Source organism: Anastrepha obliqua, chromosome 1 (genome assembly GCF_027943255.1).
Source record: "Anastrepha obliqua isolate idAnaObli1 chromosome 1, idAnaObli1_1.0, whole genome shotgun sequence".
NCBI classification, from domain to species: Eukaryota; Metazoa; Arthropoda; class Insecta; order Diptera; family Tephritidae; genus Anastrepha; species Anastrepha obliqua.
Window position 1 is genome coordinate 86788474 of NC_072892.1, and position 25165 is coordinate 86813638.

General features: G+C 33.8%; 1 protein-coding gene across 2 annotated transcripts in view; it reads left to right on the top strand.

Annotated features, from left to right (window-relative positions):
- The first annotated feature begins 2761 nt into the window (after nucleotides 1-2761).
- The window catches only part of LOC129248551 (RNA-binding protein squid), a 30417-nt gene continuing 8013 nt past the window's right edge, over nucleotides 2762-25165 (top strand). Inside the window, exons 1-5 of one of the 2 annotated variants that reach the window (XM_054888143.1) lie at nucleotides 2762-3076; nucleotides 14337-14377; nucleotides 14443-14717; nucleotides 14831-15065; nucleotides 17181-17303. In XM_054888143.1, coding sequence (XP_054744118.1) covers nucleotides 2931-3076; nucleotides 14337-14377; nucleotides 14443-14717; nucleotides 14831-15065; nucleotides 17181-17303 — 820 coding nt within the window. In that variant the 5' untranslated portion in view covers nucleotides 2762-2930. The remainder of the gene's footprint in view (nucleotides 3077-14336; nucleotides 14378-14442; nucleotides 14718-14830; nucleotides 15066-17180; nucleotides 17304-25165) is intronic. The other variant, XM_054888151.1, reaches the window with a different exon arrangement.

The window sequence follows — 25165 nt, forward strand, 5'->3', positions numbered from 1 at the left end:
TAATCTTTGATTTCCAATTAAACTAACGCCACATTTCTATCCTCTATAGCTTATATTAAAAAACCTGTGTTAAAATAGAAATGTTAGTTGTGGAGATCGCGAATTTCACTGTTAAAATATATGTGTCTTGCTGAATTCCATGTTATCGCTATCTTAACATTAGCTGTCACAGAAACAACAACAACAAGTGAGAGTAACGTCTTTGTGACATCAAATATTTCCATCGAGAACTTGATGGAGAATTGTTACATAAACGGGCGATTGATTTGCTTGATGTCATTTGGAAAATGCAATTTTAAGACAGCAAGTAGCAGCTTGAGAAAGCCGGAAAAAGTCAAAATAGAAATTTTAGAGATATAGATATGGGGTTAGGAAAGCAAAGTAAGGATATTCATCTAAATTTTCATTTAAATATTCGTAAGACAGCTGTCAACATTTTTATGAGTAGTAGTTTATACATAACAATTCTGTAAGTTTAAGCGGCAATATGCGTAAATTTAATCAAAGACAGAATGGATTACACAAAGGGCTTTCATATATCAATGTGTGCAAACACTTACCAAATTTTTCATTTATTTTTTTTATTATTTTAAGCCGCATTTTGGTTTTTTTTTTTGGTAACGAAACTACTTAATATATTTATGAAGAGGAATAGCGGATGAAAGTCAATGCGAATTGAATACTGAAGGTGGCGTGTTGCATTGTGAAAGCATAAATGAATATAAAACCTTCAAATGCAGTTTTTTTGGTACCAAACGCAATAAATTATAAACATACACGTTCTTGCCACGGCGCCATAACATAAAAACGCAAATAACTAAATTTGAAGGTATTTTTACAATTCGTGCTTTCACAATTTAATACGCGGCACTTTACTTTCATTAGTTTGTTTAGTTTAAAAGTCACATGCAGCTAAATTTTTAAAACCGTCTAATTTCTCTTATCTTTGTGCGTTTTGCTTATTTGTTTTGTATTATTATGGACAATGACGCATGCCTTGTCAAATTCGAGAAAAATAAAATAACGGTTTTCGGAAGGCGCCACCTCAATTCGACTTGCTTATTATGACTTTCGCCCGAAGTAAATTTCTCTTCGAATTATTTGAATATATCTACTCTGATAGCTACATGAAAAGTTGAAAATGGTTCAAAATTCATTCAATTACAATCTGAGTTTTTCTTGATACTCTGATACTCTGATAGCTACATGAAAAGTTGAAAATGGTTCAAAATTCATTCAATTACAATCTGAGTTTTTCTTGAGATAGAATAAAATGTAGTATCTTTAAAAAATTGTATCGAATTTGAGTAATTTCCCACCTATAACAAAGACATCACATTTTTTATTATATATTTATTTATTTCTAATTTATTTTTACAATAAAATAAATATTCTATAAATACATTACGATTCACAGTGCTAGCGATGAAGATCTTCAATTATGCGAAGAAATTTAAGCGAAAATTGTACATTTTTAACGGTAGGATTTTTTAGCATCTCGATGGGATCGGCGTATTCGAAAATCTCAGTTTGTGATAGTTGTTAGTATACCCGTTTATATTCCATTGCAGAATCGGCAACATGATAGTTTAACAGTGTTTTAATGTCTTACTAATGTCTATTTAAGTATTTTATTATGTTATTTAGTTTGTTAATGTTGGGGAAGGGTGGTTTTGTAAGTTTTAGGGGGTGATCTGAATATTTAGATTGATTTTTCAAAGTTTATGTTATATGAGCGAGAATAGAGAAATATTGTAACACTCGGTAACAGAGCTTCCTTCAGCTAATTTGCGTTCTGAAAGGCTTTGTTTTTAGTTTTCTGGACAATTTCTTCCAAACATATTCGATTTTACTGAGATTAGAGGATTTAGAAAGTGTTTGGAGTTGTCGTTGTTGTTGTTATTGTTGTAGCAATAACTATGCCCTGTCAGTGTAGTGATCACCGGTCGTCTTCGTCTAGCTCATATAACGGTAGGTCCAGGAAATTAGTTGTCTCGATGGGTTGGGCCCAGAGGTAGAGGGGTGTTAGATGAATAGGTTTGCGCCATATCTTGGCAACCATAGAGATATAATTCGGGTCAGGAAAATTGCGCAATATTCCCAACCGTTCTAATCTTTGCCCAACATTAGCTTTAAGAATGTTCGGTTATTGAAATGCATCCATAGTGTCCCTTATAAAATAAAGATATACCCATATTCATATTTTATTATTAATATTATATATTCGCAATTCTCTCATTGTCTTTGCCACTTAATTTGATTTTCCGAAGACAGCAAAATGACTTGACGTAAATGGCCAATTTTGCTATGATTCGGTGTAAATCGCGAAAGAAAGTAAAATATAATCACAAAAGAGAATTCTATTTAATTTAGGGATTTAGGAAATTTAGTAAAATCTACGCTTACATCAAATATAAATCCAAACAAATCGAAGTCACAGCACGTAGTTTGTCCGAAATGACACTAACGACGGTCGTATGAAAGGTAATTGCATTTTTAGCTGTGTGTTAATATTGTGCACTGACGGAAAATCAGCCATTGACTTGCGAAATAGAGTAATTTGAGCTAAACTGTCTAACTTGAACGATAATGTGTTGACTAATTCCATCATAAGAGTCTGTAATTTTTTATGTTATATTCTGATGGAGGAATTATGGAAATATTGGGTATTCGAAAGAGACAAAACCAGAGACAGCTAGATGTTGTAATTCAGCACGTGATTTCCCATATTCAGCACAAGCACGAAGTCCTACGAACAACAAATTTTCGCATTTGTCTCTTCCGGCCATTACAGCAATCAGTACGGCTCGCCACGAGTCTGCAAATTTGTGTTAATTTCTCAAAAATAAACTTTAAAAGTTGCAATATTTTAAATATTACATTAAAAGTATTTTTGTATACGCCCGCCACATAGCTATTATAAATATAGAATGGCTGACTCCAAGAACAATGATGTTGAGATGAACGGTGAGGATTTCTCTAAAGACGTCACCACAAATGAAAATGAGAAAAGTACCGGCACCAATGGTACAAATGGAAACGCCGAGGGTCAATCAAATGCACGGGACGACGACAGGTAAGTCTTCAGTCGAGCTTCTTTATACATATATATATTTTCAGAAATTTTCAAAAATATAAATACATATCTCATGTTAGTAACGTGTTTAACGTAGTGGGCAGAATATTCAAAAATATATGTATAGTGTTACGTAAATTCATTAGTCTAGCCATTTAAATAGATATTAGAAAGCAGAAAAGGGTACGACAGAAATCCGGTAGTATTTCTATGCCGCTCCACATTTTATGGAATCGTCTGGTTTATTTGAGGGTGCGTGTGTATGTTTCTTGTTGCCTGTTTTGCGCGTTTGTGTGACTGTACTTTGCTGAGGCTTCAGCATTTCTATGGGTACTTTTCCATAAAAAAAATTTTCTGGTAGCGCAATGTGTGTCAACCTAATATATTTGCAATAAATGTACTGACTGTATTTTAAACAGAGGTGTGTAATTTTCCCATACTGCACTCTAAATGGATAGAAACTTTAATTTAACTTTACGAAAACAACTAATACTCGCCAGTATACTCAAAAAACAACTATCTTTGTATATATGTATAAATGTATGTATCCCAATGGAGTACATCCCTTCTTTACGTAGTCACATTTTTCATTAACATTTCATTTCCCAAATAAGTGAGGTTATGTAGCGCTCTTTTTGCGCATACGAGCAGTAGAAACACGCTTTATCGCCCGCACTTTTTTTTTATTTCAGCTTTCTACTCTTATTTATCCCACTTGCGCATATTTCTTGAATTCATTTATTCCAAACGTGTTATTTAAAAATGGCCGCCCAAAACAAAGGCAAAAGTTCTCTTCCATTCTCCATCTTCGTCGATTACCGGCGTTGGCGCGCTTTGTTGCGCATCGCGAACTTTTAGCTGTCACTGTTGTAGCCGTCCCGGCGAACGATGACTGAGCAAGAATATTGCAGCAAGTGGTTGATAAAATGCTGGTAAGCGGCGTATTGAAGAGTTAAAAAAATAGTTATATATATGTATTTATTGGTTACCCGTGTCGGAACTAAAAAAGCTTAAGTTGGAATTTTTTTTTTTATTGTTCATTCGTTTTTATATATACACTGATGGACAAAAGTCACCGTCATTTAGTATCTAGAAGATTATAACATCTCCCGCGCCCAGAAGAGAATAGAAACATAAAAAGTAGTATATTTAACGAAAACTATTATTTATTTAAATTCTGTTTCAGTTTAAACATAAGGCTAATTCAAGAAGTATTTATAAAAAAAATGGCATAAATGGTTGCTGTGTGCATTTCTGGTGGACAAAAGTCACCGTCATTTAATAAAGTACTTAATCAATTTAAGTGCTAATATTATTTTAGTACGATGTGTGTTTGCCGTTATTTTTGATGACAGCTTGCAATCGTTTCTGCATCGAATGAGCCAGTTTTTTGGTAACATCTGGGCTTATTTTCTGCCATTCCTGTAGCAGCGTTTGCTTAAGCATATTTTTTGAGGTAACGTGATGCTCCCGAATGCGCCGATCCAAATGGTCCCATAAATGCTCTATTGGATTCAGGTGGGGTGACTGTGGCGGAGTTTTCAGGTATGGGGAGTGTTGTGCAAGACCCGCAAACGAACTATTTCTGCGATGTGCTTGGGGTCATTGTCATGTTGGAAATAATAGTCTGATTCAATGCCACGCTTTTGAGCACTTTTTTGGAGATTTTCTTTAAGGATATTCAAATAAAGTCCTTTGTCCATTATTTCATCGATAAAGACGAGCTCTCCGACACCAGCCGCCGACATGCATCCCCATACCATGACTCCAGCACCACCGTGTTTCACAGTTGTTTGTATATGCTTCTCTGCTAATGCATCGCCCTGCTTTCTCCACGTTAAAACACGTCCGTCTGATTTAAATATGCAAAATTTACTTTCATCAGAGAAGATAACTTTTTCCCAGAAATCTATTCCCTTGCTTAGATGCTCTTTTGCGAAGGAAAGACGCTTCGTTTGGTTGACCTTGCTGATCTGTGGTTTTTTTCTGCATACTCTGGCGTTATAACCAGCGGAATTCAGCGCCCTGCGGACAGTACGTGGGTGAACAACTGTACCAGGGCTTTCCTTTATCGATGCAGCAATTTCTGTTGACGGAATTTTTGGCTCTTTTTTAACTATTTTTATTATTTCAAGCTTTTCTCGTTCAGGTAGTGCCGGCGGTCGTCCACTCCTTGCCAAATATTTGCACTTTGGTTCATCTTTAAATCTTTTTATTATTCCAGTAATAGTGGTGCGTGGACGATTTACTAATGAGCATATCTCCCGAATGGTCTTGCTTTGATTGTACGCATTTAAAATAATTTTTCTCTCTTCAATTGTGGTTTCTTTCCTTTTTTGATTCATTTTTAACAATCACGCGGCGTCAGTAAAATTTTTTAATTAAGTACCGTTATATAATGTATACAGATCAGTCTTAAAGCTACCATACTAAACGAACTCACTGAAAAAAGGAGCCAGATTGGCTTAAATTTTTGTTAAAATTATTTTAAAAGGCAAGCCGAGCTGACGTGACGGTGAATTTTGTCCTCCAAAAAGGTGACAAAAATATTTTATTTTTCATTTTTCCAAAAATGGGCTAGTAAGAGAAAGATATTTAAACTGAAATAGAAATTAAATAAATCATAGTTTTTGTTAAATATGCTACTTTTCATGTTTCCATTATATTCTGGGCACGGGAGATGTTATAATCATCTAGATACTAAATGACGGTGACTTTTATCCATCTGTGTACATATACAGTGGCTCAATAAAGAACTCGGACAAACCTTAGTTAAAACTTTGTATAAAAAACACTGCTAAAATAAAGGCAATTTGAAACAATATTTTTCGATTTCTAAATACTTTATTTATATAATTTAAGAAATAACAAAAACATAAGATAAGTCGTATGCGCTTCTTTTACAATAACAAAAAACTTCCAAAATGAGGAGAATTCACGCCAAAAAAGAACTCTGACATCTGGCATCACTTCTTCTTACTTTTCCATACTTGACCCAGACATGTACAGCATATGTTTGGCATGTGAAGGTACCCCCAGATGAAACTAACCATCTCATCACTTGGTGACTTGAACCACCTTTTCCCCTTGGTACCACCGGGCAAAACAGCCTGTTTTCTGAGTCTACCGTTAGATTCTATAGACTATGACAATTGAAGATTTTCTACACCAAGCAGGGATTTGTGAACTGCAACATCGACAACAAACGTTATATGTATGTCAAAAGGTAATTAGCCCTTGGTGGTGACGCTCAAGCATGCATGTCCAGCAGGCTTATATGTGTGCGTGTCGGGTGACACTCGTACGTGCTTCGTGTCACACATACTTGTCGGATTTTGCATGATGAAAATCAAAAATTTTTGATATTAGCGTCAAGCACCCGATACGCACACATATAAGCTGCAGAACATGCATGCTTGAGCGTCACCAGAGCTAAATCTCCCGAGTTCTAGTAGAAGTTAAATAACCAAAACTAAATTCACATCAAAAGCGAAAAGATTACACCAAAATTTCAAATATGTTTATAAGGTGCAACGCATTTCTGCAAGTGCGGCAAAATTTCCTAACACAATAATAATATTTTCGTAGTAGCGCATAATGGACTGTATCATTTCTTGTGATTTAGAAGTACAAGAGAATCGATAATTACATACACATTAAAAGCACATGTTTACAAGAACATTTAAAACACATTAAAAATATTAATTTTAGATAGGTATTAATTATTGAAAATATTGGTAATGTTGAAATATAGATTTTAAGCTTGTGGTGGCTTAGATGTGGTAGCAATACAGTTTAGCAAAAAAAGTTGTAGATCGACCGCAAAAGTGGTCTAGTCGATACATTAGCCACCGCCTTTGAAGGATTCGTCTTGGCAGTGTTGTAATCTTAATACAACTTTCGCTTATGCTCAGCGATTTGGTATTGTTACACGCTCTAGAAACAGGTGCAAAGATGTCGGGCGTATACGCTTGTGTCGGCAATACAATCTTTTTTTAATCTTTTCTTTGATGACTTCAGTAAATTTTTGTTTCAATATCTAGAGAGTCAACTGGAAAGACTCTAGTGCCACTTGGACATCTCTTATATGACGATATGGTCAGGGGATAAACCTGTTGTAACATACGTTACTCGAGACTTCTTAAAAAAGTTTTGGGCCATTTCAAACAATAATTGGTGTTACTTTTGCATCCAACTGGCAAAACGAACAACCCAAAATAAATTATATTTATACTTTTTATTTTATATTAGATTTTATATCTACAGACAGTTTGGGTCAATTTTGTTTTGTTTTGCGTATCCAGCAGTTTAATGTTTTGTTTTATTCAAGGCGAAGCATGAAAGGTGATAGCAGTAGTACAAAATCCACATTTACATGTCTATTTTGTACGTATTTGCAATTGGTTTGAATATTAAAATGTAAAACAATTGAAACAACAACAAAAAATCACATTCCTTTGTACGGGATGCGCCTCCGTTTTATGTCTGTATCCAGCAGCTTGATACTTATCTGTAATTTGCCAGGTACCATTCAGTGGTCCATACACAATAGTAAAAGTCTTTTTTCTTCTTTAAACCCTATTTAATCAGGTCGCGTCTAGTTACGCGCTTTCTACTCAAACCGGTTATATTATCTCGTGTAGGATGTGTTGAGTTGTTACGAAAATTGACTGGAAGGATTATGTTTTGCAATCCTATCTTAAGTTAAGGTGGCTTAAATGGATTTAAGACTTGAAAATTTTACTTTACATACATATACTTTTGGAATAACGACTAAAATCGAAAAAAATCGCAATTTATCAAATGGAATAATGACTGAATTCGAATCATAATTGAATTTAAAAAATTTTTGTTTTTCAAAAATTTACGCAAATTGAGGTAGGCGAAGGCTGTTATTCCAAAATCAAGAAATCAGAGTATCGAATTTATCTGTTTGGATTTATGGGTATTAAATAAAATTATTAAGCCAAAACATTGTGGTACATTTAAATGCAAGGAATACAATGGTACTCATAACTTAACTTTGCCCTAATACGATTTCAGCTGTTATTTCTTTTGTGCATAGATATATGTACATATGTCCAGTTGCGAACACGTAAATACCAGTACAAAAAATTTTAAATTAAAAAAAATATATTAATCTATGATGTGTTTACAATGTTTTTATTATTATTTAGAAATGTTATTCTATTATTTTTAACTGAACACATATCTGAATCAATTCTATAACGAAAATCAAAACTTTATAACAAAAGATAGAAATTCAGGGTTAACATTTAAGTGTTAGTGGTTATAAAACTAGTGCTTTCTGACAAAGTTTATAAAAAAATTGAAGAAAATTTGCAATGTCAAAGTTTTCAGATACAAATTTGTAACTAATGCCCGCATTTTTTTATTACGGCAGCACAAAGACGGGTCATTAAGTCCATAATTGCTCACAACACCAATAAGGAATCTTTAACAATTTCTCAAAGTTGTTGATTGTTATTGCAATTGGTATTGCATGCAGGTCTTTTAAGTTCTCCCACAGATTTTCTAGAGGGACTCCATTCCAATTTTATTAGGGCGAAACCCATCCATAAAAATAATTTTCTAAGGGTACGGCTATTTTCATGTCCACAGCTGTACCTATATGAGCCGTGTTGATTGGCATCTTCTGAATCTAACTCCAACTCATTGACGAAGGTGGATACCAATCAATGGTAGTCTGAGGTGAGGGTGCAGTCACGATTATATTAGGGCTGCAGCAAATTGCTCTCTAACTTCGATATGATGGAGCATAGAATCGAATCTCGGTGAAACACCAAAATAAGAAAAACATTTTCTAATAGCGGTCGCCCCTCGGCAGGCAATGGCAAACCTCCGAGTGTATTTCTGCCAAGAAAAAGCTCGTCACAAAAATATCTGCCGTTTGGAGTCGGCTTTAAACCGTAGGTCCCTCCATTTGGGGAACAACATCAAGACGTCCACCACAAATAGGAGGAGGAGCTCGGCCAAACACCCAAAAAGGGTGTACGCAGATATTATATATATACTAGCAAACCCGGTCCGCTTCGCTGGGCACACTAAAATAGAATAGATAAGGTTTAGAACAGATATGGTTTTCATATTATTTATTTCTTTATGCTTTATTCAAGCGCTTTGGCATAAACAATATTTTTTGTTTTTCTATTTGTTTTTGACCCGTTACCCGGGTCCACGTTTAATGTTGTTGGCTTCCCATCACGTGAACAGACAACGTTGACCATGGGTGAATACTGGTTCTTCGAAATTCATCCCGCATATTTCTAAAGTTTGCCCTTGTGATTTATTGATAGTTATTGCAAATGCTAAACGAATGGGCAGTTGCAAACGCTTGAATTCAAATGGCAATTCAGGTGGAATCATTTAAATTCTTGGTATTAGAACGTCTTCATTCTTGAATTTGCCAATTAAAATAGTTGCTTGGATAACATTATTCATCAATCGTTTGACTACTTCATTTTGTTCTTGACATTCTTCTGATGTCGCGTTATTCCGGGCATTTCTCATGCGCCTATTATTATTTGTCGAACGACCAATATGATTACGTGATTGTCTTGGCATTTGTACTGTAATAAACATGATTGTAATTATGGTATTCTGAGATTTTAAAACATGTTTTTTTTTTCAATTTTGTGGATTATATTTTCGATGCATATGTGTTTAAAAGCCCAAGTCCACATGGTCAGGATTATTTTATCTTGTTGTGATTTTCTTAAATCATCTCTTTTCTTCTGAAAATTGTTGACAATTTGCATGATAAGACTATTAATTTTTTCATCAAAGTTACGCATTTTTCGTGCTCTTCTTTTGCATCCTTTAACAATTTCTTTTGTTTTTTCATTTTTTTTTTACAATTTTTTTCACTCATGGTGTATCGTAGCTTATCGCATATGAACCGAAAAAATAAATCCACGAAACATAATTTCATTTGAACATTCGGATTTCACATTAAATTCTCAAATTTCGTAAGAAATTAATCACTGTTCCAAAATCCACTCCAAAAAAATTCATAAAAAATGTTTACACTTTGCACGTATGTCTTCTCCTTATGGCGTCCAAATCAGAAAGAAATATTGACACATTGTAACTCACACTGTCAATTTGACAGTTCAGTTCCGCCCCAAGCGTTAAAAAAGTAAACAACATTATGGCTGGTTCAAAAGAACGCTGTACTCGTTGCCGGTGTTCCGAATTACAACCAAACTTAACGAAACCCATTTTCAATACTTACTTAACAATGTGTGTAAGTTTGGTTTAATTCGGTGCAAAGACACGGCGGGTCCACGTTTTGGCATATATTTCGAGACCCTAGTCATCAATAGGTATGAAAATTACCCCGTATTAAAGCACTTATCAACAGCTTTCATTTGATACCCATATTGTACATACACAACCAAAGGCTACCCGGGTCCACGTTTTGACCTATATCTCGAGACCCCAGTCACGGAGCGGCATAAAAAATACTCTGTACTAAAGCATTCACCAACAGCTTCCATTTTATATCCATATTGTACAAACACATCCTAGGGTTGCCCGGGTCCACATATTAGCCTATATCTCGAGACCCTAGTCACGGAACGGTATGAAAAATACTCTATACTATAGAAATCATCAACAGCTTCCATTTGCTACCCATATTGTACAAACACATCCGAAGGTTACCCGGGTCCACGTTTTGGCCTATTTCTCGAGACCCTGGTATCTGATTCTTAACATTTCAAAAAACAAGCCTTCTCCACATGTGTCCATTCAATGTGGCAAAGTTTGGTTAAAATCGGTTGAGCCATTCTCCGTAAAGTTCATCACAACGCGAAAAACGGCTGAATTTTTATATATATATTATATGTAGATAAAGGGTGAGCTATAAGAGCTATAGGAAAGTTTAAAAAAAAAAACACACGTAAAATTCAGAAAAATGCATGAGAGTTTTATTTAAATCGATAGTACAGTCTATATAATTTAATGTTTGAAGATTATTTCAAGCAAATGTTGACCGCGGCTGCGTCTCTGTTGGACGGATATAAATCCAGGTCGTTTCGGTAACGTAGAACCGACTGTCGTGGAAACGCGGCTGCGCCTCTCAACAAGTCTACTGTTACGCGTGCTGTGTGGCATGTGGCACCGTCTTGCTGAAACCACATGTCATGCAAGTCAAGCTCTTGCATTTTGGGTAAAAAAAGTTGGATATCATTTCACGGTAGCGCTCACCATTCACAGTTACGTTACGATTCGCAGCATCTTTGAAGAAGTACGGTTCAATGATACCTCCAGCCCAAAAACCGCACCAAACTATGACCTTTTCTGGATACATTGGTAGCTATTGCAATTCTTCTGGCTGATCTTCAGTCCAAAAACGACAATTCTGCTTATTTACGTACACATTGATCCAAAAATGAGCTTCGTCGCTGAACACAATTTTTCGACTTTAAACTTTCTTAACAGAACACGCATTTTTATAATAAAATTCAATGATTTGCAAGCGACCAAACTGAAGATGTTTGACAGTGAAACAAAACACGAAACGTGGGTCAGCTGTTTAAACCAACTGTTTAAAAAGATAATAGCTAAAAAATCACCCTTTATATATAACTGAAATACACGCGGAAGTTTTGTTTTTGTATTGCTGCCTCTTTGTCATTGATTTTTCTACTAAATTTAATGATTTAAATTTGGAACTTTGAGACTACTGACACAAATTTCGGACATTACTGTCCTTGACATTGTTGAAAATTATATATTATATATATTTGGTACACATAAATGTTTGGGAAATGCTGCTGTAGTGGTCATAAATAAATGCGGGTCGTTCCGTTAACGTAGACCTGATAGTCATGGGAACGAACATTATTAGAACTTTTATATTAGTTTATACTATTTAAAGTGGTTAAAGTCTGTGGTGTGGTTTTGTTTGCCCTAACATCGTCGAATTCAGTACTATATTCTCAATTTCCCTTTCGTCAAATTTTCTATAAAGAAATTACAACTATGTAAGCGTTTGTTCTTATGGGTTGTTTTAGGTGCATTTGTATGAATGAACCATGACAGGTATTTACTTATTACGCATTTGATTTAATCATCTACAATATTATGCGCTCAGAGAGAAGTAATTGGATTCGTATTGATTAATCGATTTTATCATGTGCTTCAATTGTAAATTGTTCTTAATTTTATAAATAATAAACGTATTTTTCCTGCTACTTGAATTAAAGAGGTTGGATTTCTGGCAAAATTTCATTAGGTGTTAATTATTAAAAGTATTGTTCAAAGTCCTTCATATTGTAAGATTTCTACTTCCTAATTGTGTCAAACTATTGTATAAGCTTTAAATGATTTTTATGTATTATATTCCGAATATGAATTTTTTATAATACAAAATTTATGAAACCAGGTTTGTTAATATTAGTTTATAATGCCTTTTATATTCTAAACAAATAAATTTAGTTAGATTGTGTAAAATGATAAATAAAATTGATTTTTAAAATTTAGCAAAAAAATTTGTTTTCTTCACTTATTCGAATTACATAGTACACCTCTTGCAATTTCTGAATTCAAACCATTATTTTAAGGAATAGTATTTGCCAGAATCCAATCAACAGTCGCCAAAACTGATACGAGTTTTTGGGCGAAATTAATCGTAAAGTTTAACTGTTTTAAGCTAATTTGTAAATTTAAGATTTTAAATATACCGGAAGATTAACTGTAATTTAAACCACAATGTAAATCTATAGCTTCAACGTAAAATTAAATGTGAACCATAAAAAAACCATCGGATTATTCTCAAAATAAAGTACGTAATGTTCAAAAAAAGACGATAACGCTAATGGACTAAAAAAATTAACTGCTTTATACTGATTTTTAAGCGGCATCGATGCTGTACACGTAATGTAGATGTAACGTAAACGTAAAGAAAATGTAGCAAGGTTGTTGCGATAGGATAAAAATACCCTATTTACATCATTGCTTTCCTGTTGTGTTTGAGCGAACTAATCTTGTTCCTCTCCGGCAGGTATTGAGTGATGATCCTAAAGCAAGCAAATTGTAGCTACGCTTATGGGAATATCGGCACATCACCTACAACTGGCGGTCTATCAACAGTGGAAGAACCAAAATGTGAGCACAGAGAATATACCATACGGTCTATAAATGCAGAGCGCCACATTAAGACGCTGCGGTTATATACAACACTGAAGAGACAATTTGTGTAAGATTTCGTTGACACTGACTATTTAAGTAACAGGAAATTGAGTTACTCTAGAGCGCTTGATGTGGAAATTTACTCAGACACCATCTTCATAGTATAATTCATCCGTGGCACCTGGTTACTGCATAATACTGGTCTATGGATACATCGCACCATCAAACTTGGCATTGAGTCACCATTTACGAGACACGTGTCGATGGTATTTATCAATAAAAAATCAATTAAAACCAGAAGAAAACTATACAAGATACACAAAATTAACTTTAACTTGAAAAATTGGATTACCATGAACTATTAATATTTTTGAAGTGCTTATTTAAACGAGTTTCTACACCATCTGGTTGAAGTTTTATATCGAAATTTCGTATATTCGTAACTTGATTTTATATTACACCAGTCTCGAGAGTAAAGAAATTAATTTTTCTGGAATAAGAATTGAATTTAACTTGAACTATCAAATACGTGAAACTATAAAATTTTTTCCCATATTTTTAACATACCATAATCTTGACACAAGTAGTATTCAATTATCGTTTGTCGTTGGTTTCAAAGGGTAGATCCGGGCACAATATTCAGTCTTTGCAGTTTTGGTCTTTTACATTGTAAATTGCTTTCGTGCTCTTTGGATCCTAAAATGAGAAGTAGTTTAAATGAATTGTACATCATAAAGATCTTAAACTTTTGCTTTATGAATTTTAGCTTTAATATTGTTTCACTTATTGACTATCGCATCTTTCGACTCCATTCATTTATTTGTAATAAAGAATTTAACTTGTATTCACATCTAAAGAGATTTAATGGCTCTCTGCTCTTCACTCGCAGAGATTTGGTGAGTTTGTTGTATTTTTGAAGTGTTTATGCATCTAAAAGAGTAAATTTAAGTACCCATTTTCATTAAAAATAAAAATAAAATTAAAATTAAATTTTCAAAATTTTTTTTTGAAAGTAAACTTTTTTTATCGCAACACATATTTAGTTAAATTTGTTTAGCTCAAATTGCTACACAAACTAATTATTTCTCTTTCGTCGTTACAGAAAACTTTTTGTTGGTGGTCTCAGCTGGGAGACGTCGGAGAGTAAGTACAAATTATTGTCCATCTAAAGTTATTTTATATCTTATTTATGCATCTTGTTTTCATAGGGGAACTGCGCGAACATTTCGAAGCATACGGTGAAATTGACAGCATAAATGTTAAGACAGATCCCCAAACTGGACGTTCTCGTGGATTTGCATTTATTGTATTTACCAATACTGAAGCCATCGACAAGGTGCACGCTGCCGGTGAACACATTATCAACAATAAGAAAGTCGATCCCAAGAAGGCCAAGGCGCGTCATGGCAAAATCTTTGTTGGCGGTCTCACGAATGAAATCAGCGATGATGAGATCAAAACATACTTCAGTCAATTTGGCAATGTAAGTAGACAAAAAAATTATGTGTTCCAGATGACTGTTTTGGAGGCTACTCACATGCTTAAGAAAAAAGAATATATTTTTGGTTTTCCTTCTTTTGCTATTTCAAAACCTAGATTGTAGATGTTGAATTGCCATTCGATAAGCAAAAGTCGCAACGTAAGGGTTTTTGCTTCATCACGTTCGACTCCGAGCAGGTCGTTAATGAATTGTTAAAGACACCTAAACAGAAAATTTCCGGCAAGGAAGTGGATGTAAAGCGTGCAACACCAAAACCAGATAACCAAATGATTGCTATGCGTGGCGGTCGCGGTGGTATGCGTGGTGGACGTGGTGGATTTGGTCGTGGAGGTAAGTTAAAGAAAACTTAAGCAATAAAATAATGGCTAGGAATAGATGTTTTTTTGTGGAAAGAGTAAACATTTTCATTTAATGTCTTGAGTAGTTTTAAGTTTTCATCGAAGCTAGGCTAAAACGTTGTATTTTGTATGAATAATGTAGTTAAGAGCTTTCAAAATCTGTTTTTATCAGGTTTCTTCTAAAGTGGCAATAAAATTTACCCTGGTACGAGATAAAAAAGGAAAAAAATGAAAGGAGGTGCATGCTGAGAAACTTCCGAGGGAAAACGACCTTTTAGTAGTTTGCAAGGCAATGTTCTTATGCAATGGCTCAGAGAATAAAATCATTGAAAATGAAATTGAAATTTGAAAGGGTCGAGCCAAGGAGCACCAGGAGATTTGGTGGCTCCTAAAACACTCAGGCTAAAAAGCCCATTGTATTCAAAGCTCTGGAAAGGGGTTAGATAGTCAAGGAGGGAAGGAGAAAAGTGTCAGAGAAAGAGATATGAAAGAATAGAGACAGAGATAGAGATAGTTAGGTCTGTGAGAATTTTCCAGATTCTTTGGCAAATCTGTAAATATCCTCCAGTTTTAGAGAACGAATATTACTCATACTCATGACATTGGAACCCAAAACTCGTAGCCGTGCTCTAGCAAAGGCAAGACACTCACAGAGAAAGTGCTCTGTGCTATCCGCCTCCTCCAAGCATGACAGGCACACTGGGTCCTCAATGATTCCAATGGTGGTCATATGCTGACCCCATGGGTTAAGTCCTGTAATGATACCGACCATCAACCGAACGTCTTTCCTTCTAAGTATTATTAGAAAGTTTGACAGTTTTCTGTTCGGACTTGTCGCAAAACACTTTGCAGTTCTGCAGCGTTCTAGACCGGACCATCGCTCTTTATGTAGATTGCCTACATAATCGCTGATCCAATTCATAATTCCTGCGGAACTGATTCCGATTATTGGCTCTGGCCCTTGTGGGGTAACCGCTGATCCACAGTCGGCCAATTCATCAGCAATTTCGTTTCCTTGAACACCGGAGTGTCTCGGAACCCATATAAGTACAAGCCTGTTTTGTCTTACGACAGAATTAAACTTCTTACATTCTTGAACAATCTTTGAGGTTTGCTTCGCGTTTTCCAGGGCGTTCAATGCAGCCTGACTCACTGAAAACTCCAATCTGTCTTCCGCTCCATCTCCTCTCGATTATCCATTCGGCTACTTTTCGGATGGCAAAAACTTCCATTTGGAAAACAGTTGCTATTTCCCCTATATCATAGTGATACTTATTACTATCGTTTAAGTACCATCCGGCTCCAGACCCTAATTAATTTTTCGACCCATCCGTAAAGAAAATATCCGTCAAACCTCCCTGTGTGCATTCTGGATTGCTCTGACATTAAATTGCCTTCCAAAAGAAACTATGGGTATCAGGTCGTCTTTAGGTGCCAAAAACAGTGGATACATGCTCCGTCGCCACCAGATCACAGAAGCGTAAGTGATGATTGGTATGATAAGTGCTGTCTATACCCATAGGACCACAGCAAGTTTCAGACCCCAGGTTTTACCAAAAGCTCTGCGGCATTGCTGAAAAATCCTCGATGCGTACCTATGACCGGGAACCCATATCAGAGTAATTTCAACATATATGTATATTGATTCAAAAAAATATAAAGGAGATTTATTTACACTCTTTGCGAAGACGTTTCGCCTAAAAATGCCACAATCTTTGGAGTATTCGAACCCAAACACTTCACTCGCAAAGGAACTAAATTGGTGTGAAAAATTGTTGCTGACATGTTGCGCGGTGTTTTCACGGTGTGGACTGAGCTCTACTGCCGAGAGATACATATGAAATTCCACGCATATCTTTTCTAATTACACGCCGTCTTCAAACGGCAAAATAATCCAATAAGAAGTTTGAAATTGTTTGCCGATTGATAACCGCTATTCGAAAATCTTATTTCACACCAAGTTTTATTAATCTTATGTTGTAGCCTTAAATAAGCTGCTTAGTTACAGTTATGCTTGAAAGAATTTGCCTCGTATTCACTGCATTGAGTTGTATTTAAAAATTTGTTAAAAAATATAATTTATGAAAAAATGTATTTTATTTGTTAGGTTATCCACAATGGCCTGGTCAGGGCGGTTATGCACCATATGGCGGATACGCCGGCGGTTATGATGCTGGTTATGGAGACTACTACAGCGGTGGCTATTACAATGGCTATGACTATGGATACGGTAAATACCAAACACATAGCAATTTACAATCAAATTCAAATTATAGTTATAATAACCCAACGGGTTATCATCATAAAAATAGCAATAACTATCAACAACATAAGTAAGAAAAACCAACAATAAGAAAACTATTTCATCGCTGCTTGATTAATAAAATGGTCAATATATGCAACATAAAGTATGATATTGCATTATCAATTATGAATGTGATATTACGCGTTGAAAACTCTTAATTTTCAAGTCTGCATATATCAGATTATTATTCAGCAAGTGATTTACCACCACATTACTTTTCCAAACACCCTGTAACTAGTGACGTAAAATTTTACTTTCAATTGCGAAGATGAAAAACAAAAACAAAAACGTAAAATTGTAGTAATTATTCGTAATGGTCTTAAAACCATTGAAATAAGATGAAATTTTAATAATTATTTAGTACATATATAAATATGGTTTATATGCAAATATATACATATATGTACTATATATACTGAGTTTGACATTCACCTTTATTTTACGAAGTATATTTGTGAATCGATAGATATTATGATACAAAAACTTTTTTTTTATTGTTACATTAAAACTGTTAGCTTATAAATTTGAAAAAAGAAAAAAATAGTGAATTCGAAGAAGAAAAAACGTTTACAGAAAATTGTTGACTGTGCATTCAACATCAGCACACAATTTTTTTTGACTAGTTGCACCTAAATAAGTAAAGGGAAGAAATAAAACTGACGAAGAGTGTATTTAATAAATCAAGTGCTCCAAGTGTGTGTATATAAAAATATACAGAAACGAGTTAGTATGTATACAGAGCGAAACCGTATACGACCTTAAGCAGTATTGTTTGTTGGCTCAGCCGAAAGCAATTACTGTCATAATTTACGAGCACATGAAACACAAACAAATCAATGGAAATACCAACAGCAAGCAAATAAACACCTATTTTGCCTTAATAGCTAAGAAGAGATAAGAAAACATATTGATAGCTGTCACCTAAACGTGCCAAAAATGCCAGAGAAGCAGAATAGGGGAGGGACTGTAGCAACCTCAGATGATATCAACTGAAATTGTGTTTGAGAGCAGGCTTCAAACTCTGTTCTCATACATACTATGTATAAGCTTGAATGATGTTGCTTATAGCCCCTCGGTAAAGCGCGCGCCGCTATTATGCATATGTGCCTTAGCCAATGCAAACCATAGTATGGTATTTTGTACCGCCGGCGTTAAGATTAATAATACTGTAGCGCTATTCGCAGCTGCTTACCTTTTACCCAACGACATACAGACGTGAAAGATTGTATAAATAGTTATAAACTTACTCTTTTCTTTCGACTTTAAGTCAAACCAAGATAAAGAGACGTAAAGGCAAAGAAAAAACAAAAAACGAAACGCCTTCTCTTTGTATTGTAGTTACATATACATATGTTATTATTTTAACGAATTATTATCATCTGGTGCGTGTAGTTGCGGGTGGGTGCGCGACAACAGATTCAATGTGCGGTAGTGTTGTGCTCATGCCCGCCTACTACATATATCCTAGATGATAGTGATGAATATATATTTTTGAGACGCATATATTTTCGTATGCAACTATACACATACATGTAAGTAAATATATTTTTATTGAATATATATGTATATGCTATATATAATTGTTATATATATGCATACATTTATTTGCACACTGTTCTATATGCTTTTATATGGACAGCGTGTATAAACGGAAATAAATAAATGAAAAACTTATAGTGAAATGCATTTCGAGCCGTAAAGATCCGATAAATCTCTCAAGGATTTGTTGCTGTGCAATAACTGCCTTTCCCTACGCATAGATGTCTGCGTATGTGTCGCGTGGCGCTTTTTCTTCACGCATGTGATTACATTTTTTGTAAAATGAATATGTTTATTATTCTTTAATTAAAAATGCATTTTCGTGATCTCACAGCGATGTTTGTAGCATGTGTGGAGGTTAGTAACATAAAACCTGCAGAAGCGGAACAACAATCGCGTACACAATTCGAAATGATACTAACCATTAGTATAATTTCTTTTATTTGCTATACCTACAGAGTTTTTAATGCTAGATATTTCACATCCAAGTTAGATTTCAGACAACAATAAGTAGTTGACTAATTTTCCAGAACTTTCAAACACAAATATGCCAGAGCTGTTGCGGTTTTGACAAATATTTAGTTTCCTATGAAATGCAATTCAATACAAATACCGCCATAGTTTTAGACCGACAAGAAATTTTAAAATTACCTAATTCTGTTAAAATTAAACAAAAACTGTTGCTAAACAAAATCAATTTCTTTGTTAATTTGATTATCGAATAGCTGCATGTTTTATTTTATTTGAACGCGCAACGGCGACGATAAAACCTAACTAAAAGTTGTTACAATTTATTGTGTTTTAATGAAAGCACATTTTGGAACAAGAAACAAAAACAAATTTTTACTTGAAACTTAAAGAATAAAAAATTTAAAGATACACTCACTTCGTCAATTTTAATGTAAATGTAATTTTATAAGTCAATTTTGTTTGTGCAAACCCAGAATAGGAAAGCAACAACATTAAGCATAGCGTAACTACAACTCTTAACGTAACATTCATTTGAATTTATAATGCTTATGTAAAGATGATAAATCGACCAAACCCAAACAAAAACGTTGAAACATTTTTTCTTTTTCAATATTTGACAAAAAAAAAATTAATTATACTAAGTTACTGCAACTAATTATTATACAAACCGTTAGCTCGGTAAACACTATTTGATTTGATTGCAAAACATCTAATACCTTTGATTTGCAAAACGGTGCGTCATGGCGCCATAAATCGAAACAAAACATAGGCATGCGAGTTGATGGTGTCGGGGCAGTGGTGTACTTTAACTTATTTTCCACAGAGCTTAACTGGATTGAATTAAATGCATTCTATGGAAAAAAATAAACAATGAAATTTAACTAATTTCATCTACATACATTAAATGTCTGCCTGCCTCAGCTCTCATTTCGCGTTATGTACAATTTGTTATTTTTTTTGCGAATATTTACTTGTATTTTTTCCATTAAAATATCTACGTTTTCCACGTAAAGTACTCACAAATTGTATTTGACGTAATTTGTTTTGTTTCGGAGCCGTGTAGTACTTTAATATTAATAACCGTTTTTTAATATATATTTTAAAATAAATTTTATCCAAAATTTAGCTTGTATTTATTATACTCGTAACGTAAAAATACCGAGAGAACGACGTACACATTTGCATGTTTCTCAGTGTTAAAAAAACTTTTGCAAATACCATATACAGCTGCGAGCACTGAAATAGTAGTGCGAACCTACGACTAATATTTCTTGAAATTACAACTAAACTAAAATAATATTTGTATTAATTTTTTTGCAAAACTAAAGGACAAATTCATAAGTACGTGTAGGGGGGAAAAAATTGTTCATATATAAGCTATAACAAAAATAATTTCACGTAAGATGTGTTTTCATGCAAATTACCGCGAGCAGCAAAATAGTAGTAAGTTAGAAAATTTATTAAAAATGTTTTAAATTGTTAATATTATTACTAAGATTAGCATAAATATTTAGTATTTGGTAGCATGACCGTTATTTTTAATCACTGCTACACATCGGTTTCTCATAGAGTCTACAAGATGTTGACATCTCTCCTGTGGTATTGATTGCCATGCGCGGAGCACTACATCCCATAAATCACTGTTATTTTTTGGTTTTGCATCCCACACAGCTTTTTTAAGATCTGTCCAAAGGTTTTCTATGGGATTGAGGTCAGGAGATTGAGCTGGCCACTCCATGACCTCAATTGCATTGTCTTGAAACCACAACTTTGCCAACTTACTTGTATGCTTCGGGTCGTTATCTTGCTGCAGTACCCATTTGAGTGGCATTTCTTCTTCGACGAATGGGAGCATAACATCCTCCATTATTTTTACGTACTCATATTGGTCCATAATAGTTTTTATCCAATATATTGGCCCCACACCATAATATGAAAAACATCCCCACACCATAATACTGGATCCTCCATGCTTCAATGTCTTTGCAGTATATCGCGGATGATATTCCATATTTGGTGGGCGTCTTACAAACTGACGAGAGCCTTTTCCACCGTACAAAACAATTTTTGACTCATCCGTCCATAAAATGTTCCTCCACTTTGAAATAGGCCAATCAAGATGTTTTTTGGCAAAATCTAATCTACGTACCACATGATTTTTTTTTAAAAGCGGAACCTTACGTGGACTTCTAGCATAGAGGTTATGTTCTCGAAGCCGTCTCCTTACTGTATGCACACTACATGGTAACTTCAGGTCGCGTAAAATTTCGACAGCTGACATTGTGGGATGAGTCTTCGAATATTTAATAATTTGACGTGTGGTAGTCGTTGATAATTTATGCTTGCCGCCCCTTTTTTCCGGTTTACTTTGATGTGTAATGGCGTTTCGTATCATAGTGGCCGAGCAACCAACAGTTTTTTCCACTTCTTTGTACGTTTTCCCATTTTTAATAAGGGCTTTGATAATTTCGCGTTTCTCGTGAGTGCAATGCACACCTCGTCCCACTAAAAGTTGTAAACAATTTTTTTTTTCTATTCCCGCCAAACATATAATAAATAAAGTGATCAAACTTACTTATTGTTAGAAAAAATTAATTATTTTTGCAAGAAATAAAGTTTTGTGACACTATTTGCTCTGCGCTACTATTTCACTGCTCGCCTTAAATGCTGTTCAATGCAGAGATTGCTTTTTTAAAAGTTAAACCGTTGCTGTTGAACGGGTTATATTTTGCATATAGTAAAAGCATACACTAGAGATGATAATTTAAAAAAAAATCAATATCGATATCACATAATTTACGATTTTAATGGAATTATGCACTTCGCTAGTAGGCACTACTATTTCAGTGATCGCAACTGTATATACATACATATAAAAAATATCTTATGACTTATGTTATTTATATACCCCTCTACCTTTATTAAAAAATAATATATATATTTGCCTAATTGTAATTAAATTGTGAAAGCAAAAAATCAGCTGCGCAAAAAGTTGACAATTTCTCTTTTTTGTTTTTTGCTGCTAGTCAGTCGGTTAGCCGTAAAGCAGAAGCAAACCAAAAGAAAAACAAAATAGCTTTTTTGCCTTCAACTTTTTGTGTCTGCTTTGGTTTTTAAGTTCTTAATTATTTGTATTTATTATTATTTGATTGATATTTTCTTAACTTACAAATTACCTTAAATTTTGTTTGTAGCATTTACTAAATGTGTTGATTGAAATCTTTATATATAATTTATATATAAATGTATTTTTGTGAAGCAATCAAGAGAAAAGAAACTCTAGTATATGAAATAACTTTGTAATACCGAATTTTCTGATGTTTCGCCTCACACCACAAACCTACCAAAAAATACCAGATACAAAAATACCGAATACTATAACTGAAACAACAAAAAACCAACGACTCGACTAACTAGATACAGTTTCCTGCTCGCTCATCCTGTTAACATTGCACACATATACTTTCGGCTTTTGCGTTGAACAGTGAGCGTTTAATAACGGCGACAAACTGTTTAACCAATGACAGGACGAAAACAATAAAAAATAAAACAACTAAAACATTACTGGCAAAAGAGAAACGATTATTTATTTGTGTATTGGAAAAAACTCGCCGTAATATATTTTTTTAAGCAATTTAAATTTTTTAAATTTTACTGGCATTGAAATTAAATGTAATGTTGTTTTGAGTAATTTAAGTTCAACAAGTAAAGATTGAATTTAGTGTCATATTTAAATTTCAAAATTGTTTCCAATTTGTAGACTATTTCCTCCATAAGAATTTATGAACTAGATGTTTCCAAAATTTATGTTTTACAAAGTGCTCCACTGTCACAATTCTTTTATTTATTTTTTAATAAAAGTGTACTCTTCTATCTCTGCTTTATCCTCTTAAAATTTAAGAATACAGTTTACCCCGAAGTATTTTCCTGTGGAGCTATAATTTTTGGATTCAAACCAGTTTTAATTTTCTATTAAGTCTAATTAATTTGCCTAAATACTTGAACTGAATCGAAATTGAACTTTATGTAGAGTTACTTATTTTTCATCCTAATAAGTCACTTCAATCAAGCACTCAGTTTTTTTTTATTGATTTTGGGTTCTTAATTCACATAGTAATAATTAAAAACAATGAAACAATTACAACGGCAGACATACATATTTCTTTAATAATAATTTTTAAACTTAAATTAGTATTAATTTAGTAGTGGAAAATGTCCCTTGAATTGAAATCTTACAATTTTTTGCATTACATTAACGTGCGAGTATGAAATTAGTTTTTAACTTAATAGTTATTCATATATTCTTAAAACAAACAAATTTTGAACACTTGTAGAAAAGAAGTAATTACATATATAAAAAAATATTTGCGTTTGCGTTTTTGTTTTTCTCGTAAAATTTTACACTAGTAATAATAATTTTAAATCATAATTATCTTAAAAACTAAACTATCAAAATAATAACGATTCAAAATATTTTATACGATTTTTGAAAGTCCCATGAGTTCTGTATGAAGTTTTTACATTCATTCCTACAAGAATAATTTTTTGAACGCCGACGACGACGATAAAGAAGAAGAAAGCGAGAGATGAAGTGAATTATTAAAGTAAATGAAAATGCGTTTTTGGTGAGGTGAGACATTAAAAACACAGAAAACCACAAAACAAAGCAGTTATATGTTAAATACGAAAATCGTTTCGGTGTTGATGGCAAAAAGTTAAACCTAAAAAAGTAAAAACAAAGAAAGGCTGCAAAACAAATAAAGTATTTCGGCAATGTTTATCATTCGACGAAGACAAAATTTTTAGGCAACGACTTCAAGCCCCTTATATTTTATTGCTAATGTTTTTTTCCTCTGGAAATTTTTGCCATCGGCGTCCACCGAAGTACGCTTTCGTTCGTAAACAAAATAAGTGAAAATAAAGATTTTGTATTGAAAAGCTGTGTGGAAAATGAGGTACATTAGAATGAAGAACAAAAACACGAAATATAAAGAAAAGGCATTGTGAGACATGCGAAATTATGCGAAGATGCAACAGAAATTTTAAATCATTTCTAAACGTAACAAAACATCAAAAAAGAAAAAAAAAAATGAGGGAGTGAAAATGTTGAATGAATCAAGTTTAAAAAAGATTGGTTGGATAGATGTCACTTTAAAAACAAAAAATTAACACAACCGTTACAATTTAAAGGGTAAGATTTTGAAAGCAAATAAAAGTAAAATTGTAAATCAATGCAAACACCTAAAATTGTTGCAACGTTTATGTTCAGCGCCGTTTTCCGTGAATAAACTTTGAAAAATATAAAACTTTGCTTCGTAACAAATCGAAATCCTTTAAAATGTCAAGGTATGAACACAACAAAATAAGTGCTTTGACTAAAATAGCAAACAAAAAATTTGTATTAGCATTATTAAATAAAAGTTATTTGGAAGTCAAAAAGAGAGAGAAAAAAAACGAATACTCTTATTTCCGCCTTCAGACAATCTATACATATAATAACGCTTAAAAATCAACATTTTTCAGGCAGTAATAACTACAGGCTTATATGAATAACCTAATGTATATCTACATACTTTTTATTAAATTGCAACAATTATAATCCAAAACGAAGAGCAAATAAAAGAAAAAAACAAAAACAAAAAGTACGCTTTTCTTACTTCTAAAGAGTGATGAGTTTTCTCTCAAACCAAAGTTGCAATTGTCGAGACAGCTGCTGCATGCATGCGGGTGGTAGATGATCTTGCATCTTGTGTCGCAGGGACACACATAAAACTTCG